Below are 23,349 nucleotides of genomic sequence, written 5' to 3'. Positions count from 1 at the left end.
CACAGAGAAACCCTGTCTCGAAAAACCAAAAACAAACAAGCAAAAAAAAAAAAAAAAAAAAAAAAGGTAGCAAGATCAGCTAGGAAAGCCACTAGTAATTCGGGTGAGAGGTGAGGGCCTGATAGACCCAAGAGAGCAGGAAGAACAGATGAACCATTAAGAAGAGAGAGAGGACGTGATGTGGTGGTTGAGGGTAGGAGGTGAAAGTCTTGTGTTTGTGCTAAATTCATCCTTTCAATTTCATATCCCCAAAAGTCATTAATTAGCCTCTTCTTTGCCTCTTCCCAGGGATACACTGAATTAAGCTAATTGTTTTTCCTAAGCAGCTTTTCAGGTTTACTATTTTCAATGATGAGAGGGAGAATTCTAATCTTCCTATGTTCCCATTCTGTTTGCTAAGGTGGCTGTGGAAACTGGGGTGCTCTGTGTTCGCTGTTTTTTAGAAAGACAAATTAAGAAGGTATTGATTTGATTTGGCTGTTTCCATCCCATTAAACTACAACTCTTGATTGCCATAAATCATTTTACTAAATGCCTGATAGTCTTAACTGCCTTTGCCTCCTCAAGACTGATGTATCACATCCTTATTTGATTTCAATTGTCTCTTTAAATAAATATTGTTAGTATTTTTTGAGAGTTTCACTCAATGTATTTGATCAAATTCACCCCACAATCTTCCCTTTAACTCTTCCCAGATCTACCCCCACGGCCCTCCCCCTCCCGACTTCCTGTTTCCCCCTTTTAAAACATGTAATAACTTATGGACTCCAGTTTGTACCCTTCATATACTTCTGCATGTGGAGCCATCCACTGGAGCATGGTCAGCCTACCAGGAGCTCAGCTTGAAGGCACACGGACTCGCCCTCACCCTCACCTGGAGGCCATCAGCTGTCCAGAGAGCCCCAGTTCCATGTGTGTGCTCATGGACCCTTTCCTATGCCGTGTTCGAATTCTGGCTGGCTTTATCATGTGCAGGGTGTGTGCAGCCACCCCAGCTTCTGTGCGTTCATGAGTACAGTGCTCCTGTCATTTCCAGAAGGCAGTGGATGGTTGTATCTGTTTTCTCCAGTCTTCCTACCTTAGCCTAGCACCATTTAAGAGTCAAACTTACACCGGTGCACATTGATCATTATTACCTTTACTGTATTGGTCATTAAATATTTGAGTACTGTTGTTTAGGATTTAGGACTTAGTTATAGAATTCTTTTTTATTCTGCCTATTGATATTTCTCTTTACATACATTTATTTTGGTTCTGTTTCTTAATGATTAAATCCCAGCGGTGATGCGGTTGGGGAAGGACTTTGAGTCTCTGCTCTAGTTTCTGCCTGAACTAATGAGTGCTAAGTCTCTGATGGATTTCATCGAAATAATTAACTTTTCCAAGTCACCCTGACTTATAGTTTATATCATTTTTTAAAGCTTAGTTTAACAATTCAAGTCATTGGGCACTTCCTCTGGGGTTACTCTGTTGCTTTTGTATTGTTGAACAGCCAAACTCAGAAGCTGGAATATGAGGGTCCTTGAAGCTATGACTAGTTGTTTATTCTGCCAGTGCACAATACTTTTAATTATCAAATGAAATTTTTGAGAATGAGTACTACTTTTAAGTCTTTGTAATATATGTCCTTCCTTATTGTAGTTAAATGAATTTTTTTTTGTAAAATATTTTTTTCTATGCTCACAGAGTGATTATTTCCAACTAAAATTTTCAAAATACACTTCGTGGGCTGTCAAAAAAAAGTTATGCTTAATTAGGTTATTACATAAGTAGTCTTTCCTTGCTTATTCTTCTGTTAATTAAATATTAGTAGTTAAATTAATGATTAGCACTATTGACATATAGTGTATAGAAGTTATTTTTAAAAGCTTATTCTACTTGGCTGCTTCTGTTTGGTTTTCTTGCCGAACAATAAATGAACTTTTTACATTTATGCTTGTGCTTTTGAGTCACTACTTTTCTTTCTAAACGTGATAAGAATTAAAGAAGACTCAAAGCAATGTGAGTTGTTAGAGTTGCCTTCCACGAGGTGGGGATTGAGCTCAGGGGCCTTGGTGTGCTAGACAAACCTTGAGAGACACTGTGCCACTGACCTCATCTGCAGCTGACCTCTGAGGAGTTAAATAACCTGACCTATGCATCCCATTCATCTTTTTATACAAGCTGGAGTAAAGGTTTTTAAAACTAAAGTTTCAAAATAATTGCTGTTTTTGGAAAATATTTTCAAAACAATTTTCAATATGTTAAGATACCTTAACATAACAACATATATTCACTTATATATATTCAATTCAACATATTCATTATTTCTTCTGTAAAAAAAAATTGGATACGTCCTACTGCTTTTCTTATAATTAAATTAGTTTAGGAAGGAAGTATGAATGTTATTTTTACCCTTTAGAGTGATTTCTCAGGAACATCTGCTTTTTACTTTAATGTCTTGATGTCTTGGTTTATTGTTCTGGCCTAGAAAATAAACTGACTATTCTGTTTTCCATTTTTTCTTAGTGTAAGCTCTTGTAGCTGTGATACTGTTTCAGGGCTCCTTTCACTTGTAGATTATGAAATAAAAGAGAAACGTGTATATTATTTGTATTGGGTAGGATCTTGATAGATATTGAAATGAATAAAAACAAAAGGCCATCTCAAGTTTCACTGTATGATATTTACTATTTATTATGATGCATTTTGTTTCAGTTTGACATATAAATATATTGAAATAATTGTATGTTACATGAATCTTAAAAGGTCTTATTAATAAAAACAAACCCAGAGCCAGGTATTGGGGTGAATGCTGAAAGTTCAGAGAAACAGAACAGGCCACAGCTAACCTCACCTTGCCAATTCCTCAGCTGATCCTGTTTCCTCAGACTGGAAGTCTCTGAGTCTTCATCCAAAATGAATCTCAGCTGAACTGCTGCTCAAAAGCCTAAAAGCTTAACCAGCTCTAGTTCCTCATCCTCACGCCTTAAATACCTTTCTGCCTCCTGCCATTACTTCCTGGGATTAAAGGCGTGAGTCACCATGCTTGGCTATTTCCAGTGTGGCTTTGAACTCACAGAGATCCAGACAGATCTCTGCCTCTGGAATGCTAGGATTAAAGGCATGTGCTACCACTGCCTAACCCCTATGTTTAATATTATGGCTGTTCTGTTCTCTGACCCCCAGATAAGTTTATTGGGGTGCACAATATATTAACCACAATTGTATATATTTATTTTCTGCTAATTCAGCATAGAATTTTCTTATATCATGGATCAGAATGAATATGGGATACAGTTAGTACATAGATGAGAAACCCCTCATACCTCTGTGTCTGGTACAGATTTAATATTTGGAAGAAGAATTAATTTTTCTTTTAAAAACCTCTTGAAACTTGAGTTTCAGACCTTTTTCTTTTATTTAACTTATTTATTTTCACCTTTGTAGTGCTTTTGTGCCACTGAATCTTCCTAGCAACAAAAATTCTACAGAGTGGGAAAAGGTGAAGTTCCTGTTTGAAGAACTTGGAAGTAGTCGTAAGTATTGGAAACATTTTTTCAAGTAACTCATATTTTGTGTTGTTTGGGAACTTATGAAAATTAGCAAGTTTTTTTTCTTTTCCTGAGAACCTAACTTCACCATTCTTTCCTTCAATGAGGAGGTTTACATCATCCAGGCTGCCTTCCAGCTAGTGTATAGGTAGCTTCCTCACTTCTGCATAAAGCTACCATGTTATAAAGAAACTAATCTACAAAGTATTTCAGTGGGATCATTATTTTAACGTGATCTTTAATTCTTTTATATAACATAAAATAATATGTTAAAGAAATGTGCTGGGCATAGTGATTTTTTTTTAATTTTTGATAGAATGTTCTATGATGCCACTACAGATGGAGTAATATTTCATTGAGAATGTAAATTGTGTTTCATGTGAATTAAGTAATGTTTTACTGTAGATTTAATGTCACCAAAATGTGTCAGGATTGCTTTTCTTGAAATTCTAACAAAACAAAGCTCAGGTCATACTGCTTAGGTTAATAATTAAAGATTTCTTTAAAATTGTTTTAGTTGTATGCATATGGGGGGAGGGCCTGGGTATATGCACATGGATATGAGGGGAGAGCAGAGGTGTTGGATCCTCCGGATCTGCTGTTACAGGTGGTTGTGTGCCCATACCCCCACCCCTGTGTGGGTGCTGGGAACTGAACATCAGTCCTCAGCAAGAGCTGTAAGAGCTAGGAACTGCTGAGACATCTCGCCAGCCTATGAACTAAGATTCTTAAAGGGAAGAAATGGACAGGTTCAGCTGGTTGCATTTACAAAGTTCCTTAGTCTTTGAAAAATAGATCAAGTAAAAGAGTTAAAATATTACTCAAAACTTTGTGTGTTTGAACATAGCACCAAATTCCAAACACATGTAGACCCCTAACTTTCATAAACACTGTACCAAAGTGTTCTTACTTTGTATTTGCTGTCTTACAGTCCTGTAATCCTTTGATCAGCCTCCTTGTTTTTACCCAGAGGGCGCATTAACTAATGATTTTGTTGTGCAGTGGAATCTGCCATGCAGCTCTTAATTTTCTCGTCTTTCTCTTGATACTTCCTCTCATCCACCACAGTCCTTAGTGTCCCCCGGCAGCAGCAAGAGTCAGCACTGCAGTCACTGCGGGACAGGGACAGCTGCAGTCTCTGCAGGGCTGTGACCTTGACCCCACTGCTTCAGTCACTGTAGGGCTATGACACTGACCCCACTGCTGCAGTCACTGCAGGGCTGTGACCTTGACCCCACTGCTGCGGTCACTGCAGGGCTGTGGCCTTGACCCCACTGCTGCAGTCACTGCAGGGCTGTGACCTTACCCCCACTGCTGCAGTCACTGCAGGGCTGTGGCCTTGACCCCACTGCTGCAGTCACTGCAGGGCTGTGGCCTTGACCTCACTGCTGCACTGACCGCTGCTCTTCTTACTGCTCACTCCTTTACAGTTTTGGATCACTTTCCTGCCCCAAGCATTAGTGCTTAGATGGCAGTGTTATTGATTTTTGTCATTCTCTTCAAATTCTGTCTCTCTTTAGTCTCGGTTTTATTTTGTATTAAATCTAAAATGACACATTTTACATAATCTAAATATAGTATCTTTTGAAGTCTAGTTTAGTTCTCCAGCTGTATTGGCGTGTGTGTGTGTGGGGGGGGGTATTCTGCATATCTGTGTGTCTGTGCATCACGTACATGTCTGGTAGCATGGAGGCCAGAGAGGAAATCTTTCCCCCTGGAACTGGCGTTACATATGCTTGTGAGCTGCTATGTGGGTGCTGGGGATTGAACCTGGGTCCTCAGGAGGAATAAAAATGCTCTTAACTGCTGAGCCATTTCTTCAGTTTCTACTCAAGAGTTCCTAATTTCTAGTCTCATTTTCCCTCATCCTACTTCCTGTATGTGTTAGGCATCAAGTATATTTAACTGTTTGAAAATATGTACTTAGTGTGTTCTGAAACAAACATGTTATGCACGTGCATATTCATATTATGTAAATGTGTGTGTGCATATCTGAGTTCAGTCAAGGTGTAGAACAAGTCAACACTAAAAATTTGCTTAGTGTACTATTCAGTTACTATCACCTCCCATGTTATATAAACTATATATTACTTTACCAGTTTAAAAGTATGATCAATATATTGTGATTTTCATAGATATCTGGCTTCTTTCACCAAACAGTGTTTTAAAATTAGTTTGTGTAAGTGATTGGTTCTTTTTTTGTAGCAAAGTAATAGATTGCATAAATATACCACAACTCCTCAGTTAATAGAATCTGTTTATGTCCATGCCCAGATCATTGATACTATTTTATCAAGGAAATATCTTCAGCATCTTCAACAAACTTAGTTATCCTTTACCCAAAATTGAATGATTCTTTTTCTTTTTAAAATAATTATTAATGTGTGTGTGTGTGTGTGTGTGTGTGTGTGTGTGTGTGTGTGTGTGAATGATGTGTGGGGGTGTGTACGGATACCATGGCACAAGTGTGGAGGTCAGAGGACAACTTTACAGAATTTTTTCCTTCTACTTTTGTCTGGGCCCTGGGGATTGAACTCAGGTCATCAGATTTGTGTGCCAAGTTCTTTAACATCCTGAGCCATCTTTCTGGCTTAAATATATAGGAATAACTCTTAACAATTAACTGAATTTTTTGTGTCAAACCATTTTGATTATTAGTAATACTAATTTTTTGCTAGTCTAAATATGTTAGTGGAATACTTCATTTTATCAATTCTAAGTTGTGTTTTTTCATGTTGTTTGCGTGTGTGGTAAATGCACCTGTGTGGGGGACTGGGGCACTTGCTCATGTGTGTGCACGTAGAGACCAGCGGTTGACAGGAGATGTTTCCCTCACTTGTTCTCCTCATTGTTTGAGATACAGTTTCTCCTTAAACCTGGAGCACACTGGTTCAGCTAGACTGCCTGGCCATCAAGCTCCTGTGATCTGCCGGTCTCCACTGCCTAGCTAGGGCTTAGGGTGGCATACCACCACATCCACCTTTTAACATGAGTGCAGCAGATCCAAGTGTAGCTGGAGTTTTCTCCAGTCCTGCCTGGCCCACGGTCAGGACAAATCTCTCTCACCCGCCAGTCCCGCAGCCACTCAGACCCAACCAAGTAAACACAGAGACTTATATTGCTTACAAACTGTATGGCCTTGGCAGGCTTCTAGCTAGCTGTTCTTATATCTTAAATTAACCCATTTCCGTTAATCTATAAGTTGCCACGTAGCTCGTGGCTTACCGGGATCTTAACATCTGCTTCTCAGCAGTGTCTCTCCGCCTCAGCCTTCCACTTCCCAGAATTCTCCTCTCTCCTTGTCCCGCCTATACTTCCTGCCTGGCTACTGTCCAGTCAGCTTTATTATCAGTCATCCACAGCATCCAAGTTCGGGTCCTTATGTTTACACACCGGATACTTTACCCCCTCAGCCATAACCTCAGACTGTTGTTCACATGTTTCGATCTCAGATTTCAGTGTGCATCTTAGAAGTAATGGCTCCTTAAAATAGCCGGGAGCTGGGTGCCAGACCTACCTTGGTATTATAAACATTTTCTGTTGTTTCTTCTGTGACAGTCAAAACAAGTTGACATATCTTTGATTAGATAAAATAAAGTTTTTAAAAGATTTATTTGCTTATGTGTGTGCGTGTGCGTGTGCGTGTGCGTGTGCGTGTGCGTGTGCGTGTGTGTGTGTGTGTGTGTGTGTGTGTGTGTGTATGTAAGAGAGAGAGACAGAAACAGAGACAGACAGAGAGAATTTATATGTGTCGGCCATATCTGTGCCAGTGCCATGTGTGAGTAGGTACCTGGGGCAGCCAGGGAAGAAGTCAGTTCCTGGAGCTGGAGTTTCAGGCAGTTGTAATCCGCTTGATGTGGGTGGTGGGAACCAAACTAGGCCCTCTGGATGCCAGGATGCTCTTAGCTCCGACCCTGAAATGCAGTTTAAAAAAACTAAAACTTTTAGTTTTTTTCGTTTGGTCGGTAGGGTTTTTGTTGCCGTTGTTGTTTGGAATATTTGATTATTGTCACTTGATGATTTTTTGATATAGACTCTGTTCTAGTTTGATTTTTATTGCTGTGATAAAGACCATGGCCAAAAGCCACTATGGTAGAAAGGGTTGATTTCATTTTCCAGCTTGTAGTCCGTCATCCAGGGAAGTCAAGGCAGGAACTCAAGGCAGGAAGTAGAACAGAAACCATGGAGGATCGCTGCTTACTGGCTTGTTCACCATGGCTTGCTCAATCTGCTTCACCCAGGATCACCTGCCCAGGGGTGCCATCACTCACAGTAGCCAGGGCCCTCTAACATCAATCCTTAATGAAGAAAATGCAAAATGCCCTACAGACTTGCCTACAGGGCAGGCTGATAGAGGCATTTTCTCAGTTGAGGTTTCTTCTTCCCAGATAGCTCTAGCTTGAGTGAAGCTGACAAAAGAACCAATCAGCACATGCTCTTGCCTCCCCATGTAGCCCAGAATGGCCTCCAGCTCTCCATTCCATGCTTCTCCCCAGTACTGAGGATATAGGTGCACACCACCACCTCCAGATAGTACAGATACTTTTCCCAATTTTCATGTCAAATTTCAATATAGTTTTGGCTCGCATTTGCTTTGCTTTTCCTGCCTAGTGGGCAAGTTGATCCTCTCAAGTTAAAAAGTGAAATATGCTTCGTGTTATTTCTCTGTCCTTCCTTCCTCTCCCTCTGTGTTATTCTCCTTCCCCCTCCCCAGTTAGAGGGGTCACCCCTATACCTAAGGCTCAGAGAACATCACTGAAGAAGGATGGAAAGTTTGTAAGAGCCAGAGGACCAGACAACTTGCTGTAGATAAGACAGGGATGCTGCATACATGAACTCTCAACAACATGGTTGCCAAAACAAAACCTACACAGTGACGACACCAGTTGATGTGACATTTGGGGAGTTTCATGAGGCCCACCCTTAGAGGAAGAGTTAGGTAATGAGTGGCTGCTGAGAGAAGAAGAATCATTCTCCAGGAATGAGCCCCCCTACTAGGTAATCCAGTTCCAAGAAGTCATCCCTAAATCCATGTACATAAGGGCCACACTAATTGAACTTAGTAGCCCATATATGTGTAAGGATAGAAGAGATCAGAACTTGAAGGGGCTTTGAGGCTGGAGCCATGCCCAGAATTGGAGGGACAGATGGAAATGACCTAAGTACAGTACTCACATGAAACTCTCAAACAGTAAATTTAAATAAAATTTAAAAATCTTGAAAAAAGTGAAATAAACTCAAAAGATTTTAGGCTGCATATAAAACAATATTTTCAAATTAAGGGAAAAATTAACCCAAATTATCAAGACTAAGGGAAGGCAGGAAAAAAGAGAAGGGCAGGGGGTGCTCCTATGTCGTTTTACGACGAAGTCCAGGCATGGGCTGGGGAGATGATACCCCGGTGGGCAAAGTGCTTACTGTGCCAGCGTGAGGACCTGAGCATGGACCCAACCACCAGCATGAAAGGTGTGTAACCTCATCACAAATAGCTGGAGACAGGTGGAGGAGCCCCCAAGCTTGCTGGCTGAATTCTAGATGAATCATTGAGCTTCAGATTCGATGAAAGACCAAAATGGAGAGCAGCAGAGAAAGACACACAGTGCTGACATTACAACTCCACCTTCACACACACATGTTCACACATGCACACATACTCCACACACCCAGCACACACATGTGGGCACAAACGAAAAGGTCCAGGCAATCTTTTCGTCATCTTTTTATGCATCTAATAATTTACTAATTTCTTTTTAAATCTAACAATTAAACTGATTTTTATTCCTAATTTTTAAAAGGTGAAGGAAAGGCAGTCTTAGCTCATCTAAAGGATTGTGTGAAGATCAATTTATAAAGAACTCTTTAGAAATTCCTCTCTCTCTCTCTTTTGTTGTTGTTGTTGTTCTGTTTTTTTTTTTTTTTTCGAGACAGGGTTTCTCTGTGTGGTTTTGGTGTCTGTTCTGGATCTCGCTCTGTAGACCAGGCTGGCCTCGAACTCACAGAGATCCACCTGGCTCTGCCTCTCCCGAGTGCTGGGATTAAAGGCATGCACCACCACCACCCAGCTGAAATTCCTCTCTTGAATAGGATCATCACTCAAAGGACACAGTAATATATATATATATATGTATATATGTGTACATATACATATATACATATATATATATACACATATGTATATATATGTATGTTGTTCTATTCCTTCCTAATGCCTAAAGGAGTCTGACCTCTTTGTTTTATATTTCTATAATGAATATAAACATTGCAGTAGTAAAAATGGCCGTTAACAGTGTTTCTTCCTCCTCCGCAGATGGCTTAGCTGCGCTGTCATTTTCCATTAGCTCCCTGACCTTGATTGGAATGCTGGCAGCCATCACATACACGGTAAGTGCAATGGGACCGTCCGAGCTCCTTACAGCATCCCTTGTGCAGCCCTTTCGTACTTCTGTCATCTCTTCCCATCCTGTCCTCTTCAACTTCTCGGTCCTCTCTCGATTTCCATACTTGAGAGGATGATCAGTTTTCAGTGGTCACAGTCATCTGTTTGCAAAAATAATACTGAGACAGGAATCTTATAACCTGTAATTGCAACTAGTTCTGTCCTGCACAGTAGTGGAGTTAGAGTTGGTACGTGCCAGATCCCTGAACCATAGGCCAGTATGTTACTAGCTCACGGACTGGTTCTGTCTGGGTGTGTACTTTTACAGTCAGACACTGACACTCCTCTAGTATATAGAGCCTGGTGCTGGATTTTCTAACTTTCTGATTTTGTTCAAGTTTTTCCGGAAATAGCAAGGCATGGTAAATGACTGCTACATATACAGACTGCTCTTTGGTTTGGTCAAATGAAAAGAAAGGGGCCATAGTCAATGCTCTTTCTTACCCCTTCCCCACTGAGCTATATAAGCAGCATTTAACTTATCTGTAAGCTTTTGAGATTAATGCAGTTATGCACAGAGCATTCTTCATTCTTGTAAAGATGGGAAATACTGTTCTTTTGGAAACATTTTTGGATATTTTTCTTTAGGCGTAAAAGAAATGAGCTGTTGCTCTAGTAGCAGAATTAAGTTATGCTACATGATCATTCATGTTTTACATAATTAAAAGACCTTGGGCTGCAAGATTGCTTAGGGTAAAGGTATCTGCCACCAAGACTAACATTCTGAGTTTGATTTCTGGAACACGTATGATGGAGAGAACCAGCTCTCACTAATTATCCACCCACATGTCCAAATACACAAACACAAATAAATGTATAAAGATAATTTTAAAAAATAGCCTAACAAACATACATTTTAATATCTTGAGGTGCTTATGTAGGTACTTAGTTTTATTACTCATTTTCAATTTTCTATGTTTTAATGTATTATAGATAAGGAGTGTGCCATCTGCTAGTAGTAGGTAGTTATCTGTCTGCTTCACAGAGTATGTTTACAGCATGGTAGTTACTGTCTTTTATAAAGGAGTCGCATATTGTAAACCAATCAGCAGTTAGACCTGGGGCTCTAGTCACTGTTCTGGCTGGTCTGTCATACTGATTATGAGTTTGTGTCTTAAGTTTCTTGAGTCTGTGTCTTCTAGATTAGATGGGAATAGAAAAGGTTTCACAGGTGTTTGTGAAGTTCAAGAGGTATTGTTTATAGAAGTGCTTTGGTAATGACAAGGAAATGAGATAAGCAGTGGATGAAAGATGAGTCAGGAGAAATAAATGGGTAAAATAGAAAACATGCAATGCCATTGTCCAGAACTGTGAAACACCCTGCTCAGAGTCTGCTACAGTTTTGTGGATTCTTAAGAAATGCAAGATTTCTGAGTCCGAGACAAGACTTTGGTAATCCATCAGTAGCACTCCATGACTTGATGTTGTCTTATTCAGGTTTCCTGGGTTTCAGTTTCCACCAGCAAGCATGAGTAGAATTAAAGGAAGCATGAGGTGAGGTGCATTGCAGAAAAGGAGTTCTGGCCCAGGGAAGCTGAATCATTTATGTGGACAGTAAACATGGCTGCCCCTTGCTCCAAAGGAACACGCTGCCTATATCTGCCAAGGCTGTTTGCTCCACGGATGTCCTTAAAATGAGACTACTGGGGCGTGCGTGGGAGGGAGGGGTCAGGTGATACCTGACTTCCAATTGAGTGAGGAGGAAAGTGAGTGAAGTCACTAAGGCCATTTGAAAGACAGCCACCTGCAGCAACAGTGTTGCGATGTAGAGGAATATGTGTTTTTAGTTAATTAACCAACTTTATTTTGTGCATGGGTGCTTTGCCTGCATGTATGTGCACCACTTGTTTGCCGGTGCATGAAGATGCCAGAAGAAGGAACCAGATCTGGAACTGGAGTTGTAGATAATTGTGAGCTGCTATGTGGATGCTGCGATTTAGACATGGGTCCTCTGCAAGAGCAGCCAGTGTTCTTTACTACTGAGCCATCTCTACAGTCCATAGAGAAATAGGTTTAATGTTTCGTGTTGTTCAAATTGAAACTTTGAAATTTTTCATTTAATCATTTAAACCGAATGATCATGTTGAATTGAGATATTCTTAAAGCACTTTTTCTCAAATACGGAAGAGTGACCTTAAAGGTAGTGATAAAATAAATGGAGGAACTTATCCTAGAACTGGAACCAAAGGCACAGAGGCGTCGCTGAATAGGAAGGAAGGACTGCTGAGTCCCAAGGCCAAGGAAGAGGATTCTGGGAGTAGCGTGGGTTCAGACTACCTCAGAGTTACAGCTTTTCTTTAGGCTGAACGTACAGTAAAATGGAGGTTCTTACTGTGGATCTCACGTTCAAGGATCTCCTAACCTACTTTATCGTCTCAGTTTCTTCATGATCGAGGTAGAGTAATGTTTCAGAAATTCGCTGTGATGGTTTAACTAAACAACGTAGTAAGTCTTAGAATATGCTGGCCGCCTGGGAAATAGTTGTTGTTAACTTTGCTAAATATTTAGTTTGTAAAAACCAAACTGCAATTCCTACTTGTTTCTTCTCCGTGTGACAGTAAAAACATGCACAAAGCAATTATATCATGAAGAGTGAGGAAGTGAATTATTCAAAGATGTGCAAGTCAGAGATGTATTCATAATTGATGGTTAGCTGGAACTGGGAGGATGTGGAAAGGGAATAAATATCATTTAAATAGCACTGAAACTGTGCTTGAAGCACAGTGAGAGAATATTTCACACCTAACCCAGGGCTTGGCTCATTTTATTACTGATACTGACAGTAGAAGGAAGGAGAGTGTGTAGAGCTGAGTTAGTCTGTATGGGTGTTATTTGACAGATGCTGGCTGATCACGTGCTGCCCTGGTGGAAAGGGGCCAGTAATCTTAACTTTATTAACATCTAATCGGAAAGCAACTCAATTCCTTTTAAAATTAATTTTAAAACACCCAACTATTTGTAGATGGGTGCCTTTAGTGTAAATACATAATTAATATACTAGTTATTGTATTTTCACAACTGAGCTACAGAGTTTTTCCAACCTCATTATGGAAAGACCTGATTAGTCTTTTGTGAAGTATAGTGTGAAAGAAGGCATGGTAGATAGTCATAAAGGTGGAAGGGATTTAATTTTCACCTAAGTATCAAAGTGGGAAATTAAGATGTAGAGTACTTTGACCCTGAATATAAAGTCAACTAAATGGAAAATGATGTCTGTTCCAGAATTTATAGCTAATTTTTAACATTGAGTTTACAGTCATTTTATACCAACCAAGTGTGGATTTCATATATATGTTTTATATATATGATTTGCATATATATAATGTATTTAATTTAGTTTAGAGACTAGTTGATTATTTAAATTTCACTTAGCTTCTGACATTGTACTGTATCTTAAGGATTAGCTAAGATCCTTAGCTAATCGCACACTCAGTTTTAGGAGAATGACATACTATTTTAATCTACTTATTATTGAAAAGGGATCTGATACCACTCAGATTTAACAAATGAAACCTCTGGGGATAAATCTCTATGTAGATATTGTAAGTTTTCTTGGTGCCCCCAAGTGGGGAAATGTTGAATGAAGATATTTCCGTACAAATTATGGCCAGTGGTGTGTGTAGAGAGAGACAAGATTGCTAACTGCATACTCATCAGCAAGATTGAAGAATGTCCTCTAAGGTGCTCATAACTAATAAGCATATATTATCCTACTCTATGTACATTTACTATAGATTGGTTATTAGTGGCATGTATAGTAGCAAGTGTGATACAATATTTTCCTTATGCTGTTGAGAACTAATAACGCGTCTGTTTTGGAGTAGTCGACTCTTGTGTTTGGAATCTGCTTTGAAGCTAAGGTGCCATTCTGTGAATTCGCATTTTTTGTTGCTTTTTTGTCTCATCATTTGAAAGGAGAAAAATATATACCTCTATGTCCCTCAGTAGGAGAATTCAGAACAGCTTCTAACTGAGGTTCTCCCCTTCTAAGAACACAGAACACCTCACCGTTACTCCGCCGAAAGCTGTGCTGTTGTGTTTGTTCCAGTGAAGAATGTTCGTTTGCTCTGTGCTGCTTTCTTCTCCTCCGGTCTGGGTGGACTCCTTCTGTGTCATCCCTGAGACTATCTTATAAGACTATTGTAGACATGCAGGTGGCAGTCAAACTCAGTATTGTATATCAGCGATGCAGGTAACTCGGGGAAGGTGACTGTCCCTAACTAGGCCTGGGTTTGTGATGTCCTAGGGAGTGCTGTGTCACAAGTTGTGTCCCAGCAGCAGGTGTAAGAACGTCCGTGTCGGGACAGACTCCGACTTGACTGACGGCAGATGTGAGACCCGTGTGTGTCCTTCCTTAAGAGGAAGGGCCTGAGGCACAACACTGTGACATTAAATCATGGGTTTACAGGGCATGGGAGTGTTTGTTATTCTATGTGTGCATGTTGTTGTTGAACCTTAGCAAAGATCCAGGAGTTTTGAGTTGGAAACATCATTCTAAATAAGGGAGTAACATATAAATGTTTCCATTCTAAGCTGAGCAGTGAAATAAGATGGAAGAAATGTTTGAACTTTATATATAATGTTTTTGAACACTTTAGTTGTTGATTTATTCTTGGAAGCAAAACAAAACAACAAAAATTGGAGGCAATTCGGGCTAACCTAGAGGCGTTTTAAACTCCAATCCTATTAGACTTGTCAGTTTCCTAGAAATCCACTGGAGGGCAGTAGTAAGCAATAAAAATACTTTTGTACATCCCCCCCCCCCCCGCCAAGTATGAAGATAAATTCAAAAGATTATTTAGAAACCTTAATAGTTTAAAATGTTTATTTCAAGTTTACTAAAATCTAAACATTCTAGTTAAATTTTTGGTAATCACTGAGACGAAAACGTGCAATTCAGAAGCAGGCCAAAGCTGGGTAGCCATGCCAGTGGTTACTCTCTTGTATTTGCTTCCTTCAGTGAGACTTCAAAGAGAGGTGGAGTGTCCTGGTGTCCTCTTAAAACAGGTTGTCACCACAGGAGTATTTTTATTTTCTAAAGTACTTTACACGACGCAACTGAGTCGTTCACATCAGCTCTTCTAGTAAGCACATCAGTGTGTGTAGGAAAATAACTGCGAGTGAAGAGGTCTCTTCTTAAAGGTTTTTAATCAAGTACAATCCTCATAGGCAAATTATTTTACCTGCTTAGTAAATGTTTTAGAATAAAGACAGGAGGGGAAAGAATTGCAAACTCATCTGAACATGTCCAGTAGTCTCTGCTCCTGTTACTCAGCTCTAGCTTAGAAGCCTGATTAGCCAAGTTTGGCAGACCAAGAATGTTAACTACACATTGTTATTTGTTATAAGCAAGGCACATGTGCAAATCAGGGCAAGTTCCTCAGACGTGGTGCAATTAAGCTGACTTGAAATGCACTGAAATTTTCTAACGAGGCAGGGTAGTAATGGCATTCCAGGGAGGGCACTGCATGTATTAGAGAGGGATAAAGCGTAGTAGAATTTGAAGTGGGTCACTAGAGTGTTTTGACAGTGGTGAACGATTCGGGGAGAGAGCAGGTTAACAAGATGATAGAAATTCAAGATTACTACAAGAACTCTAGTTCATGTTAAAAAAGTAATAAAACTCCTTTTTAATGCAATCTTAAGTGAGATTTGAAGAAGATATATGTATAGATAGATAGATAGATAGATAGATAGATAGATAGATAGATGTATGTTAAAAATGGATAGATGAGGAGAACTGCTCTGGCTACAGCAGTTGAGGATAGCGCTCTTTCTCTCCCTATTTTCTGCATTGACCCTAGAAGCACTCTCCCAGAATCCTCTCCTGTGAGAAGATTTTGAATGATATCCTTGTGAATCCTGGAGATTCTTAAAGGTTGTTAATTAGAACACAGTCTGGTGTGGGTGGAGCGTGATCACTTTGAAGCAGTATAGAAGATGGACTTGAACTAGGTCAGACCAGCAGAACTGTGAGGCAAAGGTGCACTGCCTGGGCTTTGACAGCAGACTGTGAATTGGGAGCATGTTGTAAATAATGACTAAAACAATAAACTCCTAGTGAAACAGTACTGGAGTTAACATGTTAAAGAATTCACTCCTGTTCAGCACAGGATGAGCAACTCAATTCGTGCCCCCTCCTAACTACAGGGGAGAATGAGTAAGGTACTGTGCTTGTGTGCTTAGAAGAAATACGAAAAATGTTTTAGATGACAAGTTTGCCCCTGGTTCAGAGTCTGTTGGTGCAACCACAAGGTAATGGTTGTCAATGTTTCTTAAGTACTTAATGTGTCTGCATGATGACCACATAGTGACTGAAACAAAGAAAAAAAGAAAGAAAAGGAACAGGACTGCTCCTAGGTATGGTGGAGGAGAAAGTTCACTGTAGACATGTGAGAGCATAGCATCAGCAGAGACCTCTGGGAGAGTCCAGAGTGGACATAACCCTGAGCAGGCTGTGTGAGGAGAGCGGGGAGGGAAGGAAGAGGGAGTGGGGAGCCAGGGGCAGCAGCCAGGAGGCCCAAAGGTACTAGGAGAATGGGTAACCAAAATGGTTGGATTATATAGGGAAGAGCAGCCCAACCTCCCAAGCTGGAGAGTTTTAGGGTAGGGGTCTAGGTATGCCAGTGAGGAGGGACCTGTAACAGGCGGGGACCGAAGGATGCAGGGGGAACCTGGTGGCCAGATTTGCTTTGATGTGATAAGTAGGCACCTCAGCCATTTGTCCCAGTTTGAAACCTAAGTAACATATAGCAAATGCCATTGAGTTTTATGTTGATGGGTATAATAAAAATATCATTTGGGAATGGAATATGGAACTTAGTGGTATGTTATTTTTAATGTTGGAAATTAATTGTTGAAATGTATTTGAAGATTAGTAAAAGGTTTGGTTATTTGTACATAGAATATTAAGTTGTATATAAATAATTAGTCTATTTATCAATTATCAGGGATATATTCTAAAGTTTACTCTATGTAATTGGAGTAAATTATTTTTATACTAATAAAAATTTATACTAGTAAAAATAATTTTGTCGGCTTTTGTATGAACTCACACTATGTTAACATGATTAGTCTGAAGTTGTAACTTATCACTCTGATAAAGTCTGACTAATTTGTTTTAGAAACATAACTACATGCATGTAACTGAAGTAAATAAAAGAATTCTGAGATGAGGAGTGTGATCAGGGCCGTACGGACATGTTGCTTTGTGACCAACTTTACTTGCTCACTCCTGCTCACTTTCAAGTTACTACTCTGAAGGACATCGTTTTTGAACCTGAAAATTGCATATCAGATGTTTTGAGTAGCTTTATTAAAACATGTTCGTGTTGTTCCTTTCAGGCGTATGGCATGTCAGCCTTACCTTTAAACCTGATAAAAGGCACTAGAAATGCTGCTTATGAACGCTTGGAAAACACTGAAGACATTGAGGAGGTGGAGCAGCACATTCAAGCCATTCGATCAAAAGTGAGTTCCTGGCTTGTCATTGGAAGCACAGAGTTACCTCGTCTTTGCGATTCTTCATGAGGAGTTTGCCATTGACAATCTCAGAATTCTGTTTGAATTCTGTGCAACAAAAACTTCAAGGATTATGTCCCTTTGCTATCTTTTTATTTTCTATGTAATATATAGGATACTGGCAATTTGAGAATTTCTGTTGGTGTTTTAACAACTAAAAAGCCTGCTGCTTGCTTATGATCCAGACTTCTGTTCTCAGTCACCCCGATTTTATGTGTAATGTGATTCTTTGCCTCTCTAAGGTTCAAATTTGGGGTATTTGTTGAGCAATTTAAGGTTACTTTTAATTTTGTGTGATGTAAATGTATTTCTAAGAACACGATAACAATTTTTCCTCTGTTCTTTTCAAATACCACATACACACTTTTTTTTTTTTCAACACGAAGGGCATACTTAAGTACTCACCTTAAAGGTACAGCACATCAGGTTAGCATGTTGTGTTAGCCAAGCAACTCTTTTGTTTTGTTTTCATCTGTTTATCTGGGCGGGCTGGGGGTGATGGGCACGTGCCATCGCACATGTGTAGAAGTCAAATGACAGCTGTGGGAATCAGTTATCTTCTTTGACCACGTGAGTTTGGGGCACTGAAGTCAGGTCGTCAGGCTTGGCAGCAGGCATCCTTCCTCACTGAACCGTCTAGCAGGTCCTGGAGCAGTTGTTGATTCCCGGATGTGAGTCTGCATCTCTTACCTGGGTGGGTCACGACACAGAGAAATGAGCATGCTGATACCTAGCTGGCTTTCTTTTTTCCTTGTTCATCAAGTCTGAGGACCCCAGCCCATGGGGTGGTGCTGCCTGTATTTAAGGGTAACCTTTATTTCCTCAGTCCATCCTCTCTAGAGTAGTTCTCAAAGACATCCAAAAGTGTGTCTCATCCAGGCTGTACATGTTTGCCCAAGTCAATAAATTCACAATGAAACTAAACCATCAAAAGTTCATCCTTTTTAAACATGATGCCCTAAAAGATCTACCTCCATCTCATACTATGAAACGCAACTAGTCTGTTTTTAAGAGTCCCTGACATCTTAACAGTCCAAATGCTGCTACAGTGTCTCAGTCCTGAGGAAGGAGGATGCAGTCTCTTCACTATGAGACCTTGTAAAATAACAATCAGGTCAGTACCAGCATACAATGGCATAGGGCAGACATTCCCATTGCAACAAGGAAGAACAGGAAGATAGCAAGGAAGGTGGGCAGACACCAACCCAAAGTTCCAGGCCTGGCATCTAGGGCTCACGGTGGCATCATCTCTTAGAATGAGCTTGGATGGCTCTGCTCTTCCTACTCTGTTACTGGTAGCTCATGTCACATGTGGGCTCTTTCGCTTTGGTTCTACTCAGAGTCTACAGCTTTCCCCAGCAGATGTCTCACGTTTCTGGCAGCTCCAGTATCGTGGGGTTTCCATTCCAATTTAAGCTTTCCCTTCACACCTCCATGAACAGTCTGCGCAGGAGCTCTCTGCAGAAATACCAACCCTGCTACATATTGCCAGGTCTCCGTGACTCTCTGAACCTTGCTGCAAGCCTAATAATCTGCTCTTGCATCCTCTGTGCTTGCAAAACCGTCATTGTGAGTGCAATGCTACCTTCTGATGCCAGCTCAAGATACAGCCTGGTCCCCTGAACCACATATGCAGTGGCCTCTGTGTATCTATGGCAACCTAGGAAAGCACTTCCTTTGATGGCCATTTCCCGGCAGAGTGCCCTGAAGGAACTATCTTTTCAGGTATCATCTCTCAGACGGATTTGAAGTATTACTTCTTGGGGTTCTCAGTGGGCAGAGAGTTGCCTTCCAGCCCCTAGCCCACCAGGCAGTGCGAGCCTGTGATTGCTCGACAGTGGTGCTCTTCACAAACACTTCTGGACGTCTGTCTGTGTCTGTCTTGGTCACAACTTTGAGCTCCTCATGCTCCCTTCCTCCCCAAACTCTTCATTTTTCATATCTTTACGCTCTGTGTGCTCAGCATAAATCTGAGAAGACTGAGCAGTAGTCCTGTCACAGCCTGAAGGATATGCTGTCTTCAGACTGTCTTCACGACACAGTGCACTCCTTTACTTTGGAACTTAACCTTCCTGAAGTTTTCAGCTCCTGGGCAGATTGCAGCCAGATTCTTTGCCAAAATGGAACCTGAATGGGCTCTTGCTGGGTTCCTGTTGGAGGCACTGTTGCCCTCTGAAAACTCTTGAGCCCTGCTTTCACTGTCCAACCTTCTGGCCTTCAGAACTCCAACTGGAATGGCCCATTAAGATAAGCTGTGAAAGAGGTTGGTTGGTTTCAGGAGGACCAGCACAACCATGGAGAGATGTTTATAACTGTGGGAGGCTCCTCTGAAAGGTGGTCCAGGCACCATCTTCAGTTGTTCTTTCAAATCGAGGCTGCAGTAGCATGTGCTGGTGAGCGAATGTTTTGTACCGTAATAGAAACAGTATGGCTACCCTCCTGTTCTTAGTGTCTTTGCATGTTTAAAGTAGAACCCCCAGCAAATATGTGTCCTTCTAATAAAAGCAGGTGTGTTCTGCATCCTTTCTGGCTTTGTTTTTATGGAATGCTTTTATGAATCATTATGCTCACATATCTTTAGCACGTAGTAGGAACACTGCAGAAGCACACATCAGGCAGCTCCTTTTCAGCACAGGCCTTGGTCGGGCTGTGCCCGTTACGTGGTTGTGTACATTGTTTGAGTTGTGCATTTGCCTGTGTGGAGTGTCCAGCCTTAGAAAAGCTGCTTGATTGTTTTGTTAAGACTTTAATGATTTGAAAGGAAAGACCCTTGATTTTGTTCTATTATTTGTAGAGCAAAGATGGTCGGCCTTTGCCTGCGAGGGATAGACGTACCTTAAAGCAGTGTGAAGAAAGATTACGGACGCTTAGGAAAAGAGACCGGCACTTAGAATTCATTGAAAACAGCTGGTGGACGAAATTTTGTGGTGCCCTGCGCCCCCTGAAGGTAAATGGAATTTTAAAAAACTTATTATCCTGTCAGTATTTTGCAAGCTTATGTAGTACCTCTTAGAGAGGTTGAGTCCTCCCTTGGCAGTATTCCACCACAGAAACTTAAGAGCATGGACTCTGGAGTTGAAATAATCAAGTTTGAGTCACTGCTGTGTGATTTGGCGGTTTGAATAAGGCGTGTAACCATCAGAGATCCACTCACTCCTTGTAACGTGTCATTAGGAAATTCAAATGAAAGTAAAGAGAAGTAGTATAATAAGCTCGGAGCGTATTTTGTGGGTCAGTACTGTGCTGCACATGGGAAAGTGGGGGCACATCCTAGGACTCAGGAACCCTGCCTTAAGGTGACAGCTTGCCTGTTAGATGAGCGTCGAGAAGTGTGTAAAGCGCTTCTAGTGAACTGGAAACCATGACTTTCTCCCTTTCGGAATCCATCGTTTGCCAGCCTCCCATTCTTGCCACTGTGGTACCCGAATTTAATACCTAAGGCAGTGATGGTGACTCACACTGAGAAGTCACTGACACTGTCAGCTGCAGACCCAGGCTTACCTCTTCTACATCTGGGGGGCTTTCAGACATCAGAGTTTTATACACAGTAATGTGCAAGCTGGAATTTATGGTGCACAAAGCATAGATTGACTTGAAGTAAAGTTAGGTGGGAAGGTAGAAAACAGATTGGCCCAAATTTTAAAAGGTAAATGTTTCAGACAGGTGTGGGTGGTATCATATGCCTCCAATCCCTATATTTGGTAGACTGGAACTAGAGGGTTGTGAGTTCGAGGCCAGCCTGAGCTACTTGGTGAGACTGTCTCAAAAACACAACGTAAAATAATGTTTCAGAGAATGCCATAAAAGATGGGCCAGGCAGGTTGAATTTTGTTACTACTTTATTTACTACCTTAAAAGCTCCTTTTTTGACTTTTAAAAATAAGAATATATTGTCCATGAAATCAGTTAATTCTTCTAGGTGGTCAGATCTCTGACTGTCTCTTGGGATGCTTGCTTGTGTGGTGATAATTTTGTTTATGCTCTAACAAATAAAGCTTACCTGGAGATCAGAGTGCAGAGCAGCCAGCCACTAGAAAGACTTCTTACCTCTGCTGAATCCTCAGACCGAAAGGGGGGCCTGAGCTCCCCTCTCCTCCTGCCTTGTATTCCTCTTTCTGCCCTGCCGTATCACTGCCTGTCTCCACCTCCCTAGTGCTGGCATTAAAGGCATGAGCTTCCACTGCCCAGCTCTGTTTCTCTGTTAGAATGGATCAATTTTGTGTAGCCCAGGGTAACCTTGAACTCCTGATCTTCCTGCTTCCTCCTCCCAATTGCTGGAATCGAAGGTGGGTACCACCACTGCCTGGCCGCTATGGTTAAGTAGTGGCTAGCTCCGCACTCTGATCTCCAGGCAAGCTTTTTTTTTAGAGCACAAACAAACTATCACTACATGCTTGCTTGTTTGTATGATTTTGTAGTACTGTGGCTGAGATCCAGAGCCTCATGCACGGTAAGCAAGTGCTCTGCCAGTGAACCATGCACTTAGCCCAGAATGAAAACTGTAAAGGACCCCACCCTGGTCCTTTTTTCCAAGGTGATTTATCTTATTGTACCAAAAATCTTAACTTTAATAATAAATTCTTTGTAGCATCCAATGTACATTTATAATAAAATGTAATCTCTGTCATCAAATGCCTTCATGTAAGCATATGTTTTTTTCACTGAACATATGTTTAGAAGAATTTTAAAATCAATTTTATTAAGTGTACAGATTGATTTTTTTTCCAAATAAAAATATGTCAATGCATAGAACACTCACATATGTTTTTAAATCTACTTTGTCTCCTGTTCCCTGCAGCTCCAACCAGGTGTAGTGGTCTTTCACAGTTTAGTTTAAGCTTTCAAGAGAAGTGAAACACAAAAATCCTGCTTCACCACAGCACAGTGTTATGTGTTTTTTAAGATTTATTTTTATTTATATTATCTCTTTTCATGTGAGCATATGCCATGGGTGTACAAGCACCCCTGGAAACCAGAGGAGGCCTTTATGTCTCTGGGCAGGAGTTATGGGTGCCGTGAGCCACCCGGTATGGGTGCTGGGAGTTGTCCTCTGAAAGTCCAGAGGCCATCCGTCTCTCCAGCCCCAGCGCCGTGTTTCTGTATTCCGCCATGTTGCTTCATCTTCTGTCCTTTACTCTGTTGAGTAGTGCTGTGGGATGGTCTGTATGTCAAGAGTGTTGCTGATTGGTCAATAAATAAATCACTGATTGGCCAGTGGCCAGGCAGGAAGTATAGGTGAGACAAAGAGGAGAATAAAGCTGGGAAGAGGAAAGCTGAGTCAGAGACACTGCCAGCCGCCACGATGACAAACAGCATGTGAAGATGCCGGTAAGCCACAAGCTACGTGGCAAGGTATAGATTAATAGAAATGGATTAATTTAAGCTATAAGAACAGTTAGCAAGAAGCCTGCCACAGCCATACAGTTTGTAAGCAATATAAGTCTCTGTGTTTACTTGGTTGGGTCTGAGCGGCTATGGGACTGGCAGGTGAGAGAGATTTGCCCTGACTGTGGGCCAGGCAGGAAAACTCTAGCTACAGAGTAGTAATCTGATGTATCCATATCACAGTTGGCTTATCTTGCTTATTTCCTTTTTTGAGACTAAATCTTTGTGCAGGCATGGGCTTTCATTGATTTTTCGTGGATAAATACCTTGCAGCAGAGATTTTCTGTCTAAAGTTTAATGTCTAACTTTGTGAGAAACTGCCCAAGTTCGTTTTTTCCCCCCTCAATGGTTAGACTGTTGTTGTTGTTTTTTTTATTTTCATTTAATAGTGAGATCTTAGTTGTTTCTTATCCCTGTTCCTCTTATGTAGTATTTTTGAGGGTTGCTCTACTAAGGAATATAACAGTTCATGAT

At 40.9% G+C, this 23,349-nt stretch overlaps 1 protein-coding gene across 1 annotated transcript in view; it reads left to right on the top strand.

The window, feature by feature from the left end:
- The window catches only part of Lmbrd1 (LMBR1 domain containing 1), a 91,808-nt gene that overhangs the window by 36,278 nt on the left and 32,181 nt on the right, over positions 1-23,349 (top strand). Inside the window, exons 6-9 of the mRNA XM_059281544.1 lie at positions 3,430-3,518; positions 9,841-9,914; positions 17,314-17,439; positions 20,285-20,437. Coding sequence (XP_059137527.1) covers positions 3,430-3,518; positions 9,841-9,914; positions 17,314-17,439; positions 20,285-20,437 — 442 coding nt within the window. The remainder of the gene's footprint in view (positions 1-3,429; positions 3,519-9,840; positions 9,915-17,313; positions 17,440-20,284; positions 20,438-23,349) is intronic.

Source organism: Peromyscus eremicus, chromosome 16_21 (genome assembly GCF_949786415.1).
Source record: "Peromyscus eremicus chromosome 16_21, PerEre_H2_v1, whole genome shotgun sequence".
Taxonomy (NCBI): domain Eukaryota; kingdom Metazoa; phylum Chordata; class Mammalia; order Rodentia; family Cricetidae; genus Peromyscus; species Peromyscus eremicus.
This window is presented reverse-complemented; position numbering and strand designations above follow the sequence as displayed.